Genomic DNA, 4,165 nt, shown 5'->3' on the forward strand with positions numbered 1-4,165 from the left:
ACAATAAGGGGGAGGAGGTGGGCTTAGCCTCACAATGGGCTAGCAATAATGCGATTCAATCAATTGTTTATTAAATATTATTTTCTCTATTAATGTAAATTCTATAGAGACCGATTTTATTATGTGAATTCAGCTGCTTTAATTAGTTTATGAGGGTTTTCTTTTATCATGATCTAAGATTATTCAGTTACTTCAAATATTTGACTTTCCTTTTGTCAATTTACGGTAAATACATTTAAAACGTGTAAGTCGCGCATAACACGCCTTCTACACATGCTCAGAAGGCTAGTTCTGTATTATGGTCGATATCAATCCTAAGAGTCAACGATCGAAATTGGTCACTTGTCCCTACAGCAAAGTAGTATTTTACTCAAACCCTTGAGCTATATTATCAAACTTAAAACAAAATTAATAAAGTCGAAGACGTTCGCCTAATAATGTATATCGAGATCAACCATTTGAATTATAAATTCTTATGATATGCACCACTCACTTGTTGTATGTGTTTTAAAATCGTAATTATGGATAAAACGTTAATGTGTAACAGATTTTGAAGAAACAGTGCGTGTCATCTAACCAACCTACCACGTTAAAAAAAAGTATTCGCTGAAGTTTTTCTTTTTTGTATGTGAAACTCGCAGGATGATCGAAAAACAAATGCAAATTCACACACAAAAAGTCATAAATTATTGGAAACATAGGTTACTGATTCTTATATATACGTACGTAACTAGCTCATAGTTGGACCATTAACCCAATGAGATAAGAGACAATTACAATCACATCTAGGATATAAGAAAAAATTGTAATAATAGTCTCTTGACTCTAACTCAATTGGTGCAATGGTCCCTTAATTAAAAATCCATGACCATTAACTCATCAAAACATATAGTTATGGTCATTTTCGTCAACTCCGTCAGAGTTCCGTCAAAATGAGTCATGTTTGAAAGACCATTACTACGATTGGGTTAAAATTAGGGACAATTGCTCCAATTGGGTTAAAATTGTAAGACCATTTCTCAAATTGGGTTAAAGTTGTGGGACCATTACTACAATTTTTTCATTTGGTTTTTTTTATATTTGCCCTTTGATTCAGCCTTACATGAGTGGTACGTGACTCATTTTGGGTAAAGTTCTAACGGCGTTGACGAATATGACCATAGCTGAACGTTTTGATAAGTTAAAGGACCAATAGTCAAAGATTTTTAATTAAGAGATCATTGCTCCAACTGGGTTAAAATTAAGTAACCATTGCTATAATTTACTCGGATATAAATAAACTGTTGCGTGATGAAGTGATCGAAGACAAATAAATGAATTAAAGTTAGAAACTGAATCATGAATCCCAGATATGTTTACTGCTCATGCTCAGGCTCGAATTTGGAATACAAGAAGTTAATATGCTCTCTGTATACAGGATCCGAATTTGGGATCCTAACATATGAATTTCGAAATATACGCTAAAACTCTCTACAAGGGTAATAAATTTTGCTTAAAACTAATTAGTTTCCCGAACTATGAGTTAAAACTACTACAAATGTGTAAGAAACGTACATTTTTTGTACAAACGATACTACTGGTGAGAGGTTAAACATAAGACTTGATTGTACAGAAAAATATTGTTACTTACTTGAATTATAAATCATTATTATTGAATATGTAAATGCAATTAAGTTTGTAAACCAATAATTAACTTAATTTTGATAGTCAAACGCCTCATATAAAGTGGAAAACCAAGAACCGGAAGCATTTACTAAGGCGGTTAGGGGTATCCATGCACGCTTTCAACTTTCCAGTCAAACCTCGGTCGTATGATGAAAGTCTGGTGGGTGAGATGTCACATGTACAACAGCCACATGCCTACTCGAAAAGAAAGAACACATTCTTGACTCTCCAACACGCTCACTTACTCTTGCTAGTGGTAGCTAGCAGCAGTATTTTCCCTTCTAAGTTTTGTAAACCCAAGTGGAACCAACTACTCATTTGGTCACGCTACTATAAAAGCAACGTTACATTATCAATGCCCCTTAAACCATTGCTTCATCAACCCACCACAAAAAAAGAGTGCAGGGCCTGCATTGTTATCGGAAAAAAAAAAAAAAAAAAACTAGTAATATACTAGCTGAGATAGTATATTCTTGTTGTCGAAAGCCAGCTCCAAAAATGGTGAGTTCTGATTCAGTGAATTCAAGGGTTGAGACCTTGGCCGGCAGTGGAATCTCAACCATTCCAAAAGAGTACATCAGACCTAAAGATGAGCTCGTAAACATTGGTGACATCTTCGAACAAGAGAAGAACAACGAAGGGCCTCAAGTTCCCACCATCGATTTGAAGGAGATAGAGTCCGATAACGAAAAAGTGAGAGCAAAATGCAGGGAGGAGTTGAAGAAGGCAGCTGTGGACTGGGGTGTCATGCACCTTGTGAACCATGGCATCTCCGACGAGCTCATGGACAAGGTCAGGAAGGCCGGTAAGGCCTTCTTTGACCTTCCCATTGAGCAGAAGGAGAAGTATGCCAATGACCAGGCCTCTGGTAAGATTCAAGGCTATGGAAGCAAGCTTGCAAACAATGCATCTGGGCAGCTTGAGTGGGAGGACTACTTCTTCCACTGTGTATATCCAGAGGACAAGCGTGACTTGTCTATTTGGCCTCAAACTCCTGCTGATTACATGTAAGTACTTAAAAATCTTAGCATGCTTAATTGGTGTCACAATCATAAACCCTAGTCTAAAATTTTAATTATATCCCCCAATTGGTTAAAATTGTCAATAGTTCTATATATATTTGTAAAAGGCCCTCCTCCCCACAAGTAATTCTGGTTCCGCCACTTACTCTTGTTAACATCAATCTTTAATACCTTGGCAGTGAGGCAACCGCCGAGTATGCTAAGCAACTGAGGGAGCTAGCAACCAAGGTACTGAAAGTTCTGTCACTTGGCTTGGGATTGGATGAAGGGAGGCTGGAGAAAGAAGTTGGTGGACTTGAAGAGCTCCTCTTGCAAATGAAAATCAACTACTACCCAAAATGCCCTCAGCCGGAGCTTGCACTTGGTGTTGAAGCTCACACTGACGTGAGTGCACTCACCTTCATCCTCCACAACATGGTTCCTGGCCTGCAGCTTTTCTATGAAGGAAAGTGGGTCACTGCCAAGTGCGTTCCAAATTCCATCGTCATGCACATTGGGGACACACTTGAGATTTTGAGCAATGGGAAGTACAAAAGTATACTCCACAGGGGCATGGTGAACAAGGAAAAGGTGAGGATTTCATGGGCAGTTTTCTGTGAGCCACCAAAGGAGAAGATCATCCTTAAGCCGCTGCCGGAGACCGTGTCCGAGGACGAGCCGGCAATGTTCCCACCACGAACTTTTGCTGAGCATATTCAGCACAAGTTGTTCAGGAAGAGCCAAGAGGCTTTGCTCCCCAAGTGAAGCGGGTTGTGCTAAATTATAATATTGTTGTGAACTATCGTACTAATAAATCTATGGCATAGTTGGTATGATATATCTTGGTTTCCATAGTATGTGGGTTTTCTTTTTGCACCTGGATAAGCTACTCCTGTCTGCCTGCTTTGTATTGAATTTATGTCCTTGTACCTGTGATGAATGGCTATTGTCAAGTCAAGATTTCAATATATGGGTACTTTCATTTTCTATGCAACTTGGCATCTTCACGTTTGCATTTTCACAACACATATATTATGATCGAACTGTTTATATATTAATCGTTCATTGTTTAAAGATTATTTTTATGGAAAGCTTCATTTTAATACTTGGTAAAGATGATTTTTAGATTAAAACCATAAGTAAGATCAAAATCTAATTTTAGTTCATTGATACATTAATAACCTCATTTATTAATTATATTTTTATTTTTTAATTATTTCACTTTTTCTTCCCAATTTTTAATGTGTTAATTTTATTTCATTATAATTTTTATTTTTATTTCATTTATCATAATATATTTTGTTGAAACATTTAGTTAAATTAATTTTTGTTATACAATATATTTTGATGTTGTCTTCTTCATTTAGGTACATTAAATTCATTATAATACATTTTGGTGCATATATTTCGGTACACACATTTCGGTACATACATTTCGATACAAATATTTAGGTACATTAATTCAATATAATACGTTTCGGTACAAACATTTAGGTACA

General features: G+C 36.4%; 1 protein-coding gene across 1 annotated transcript; it reads left to right on the forward strand.

The window, feature by feature from the left end:
* Window positions 1-1,898: 1,898 nt before the first annotated feature.
* Window positions 1,899-3,660, forward strand: LOC137710443 (leucoanthocyanidin dioxygenase). The gene is made up of 2 exons (XM_068449466.2): window positions 1,899-2,672; window positions 2,867-3,660. Exons 1-2 carry the CDS (start codon window positions 2,164-2,166, stop codon window positions 3,429-3,431), a joined length of 1,074 nt encoding a protein of 357 aa, XP_068305567.2. The 5' UTR covers window positions 1,899-2,163; the 3' UTR covers window positions 3,432-3,660.
* The last annotated feature ends 505 nt before the right edge of the window (window positions 3,661-4,165 follow it).

Source organism: Pyrus communis, chromosome 6 (genome assembly GCF_041283825.1).
Source record: "Pyrus communis isolate YQ-2024b chromosome 6, ASM4128382v1, whole genome shotgun sequence".
NCBI lineage: Eukaryota > Viridiplantae > Streptophyta > Magnoliopsida > Rosales > Rosaceae > Pyrus > Pyrus communis.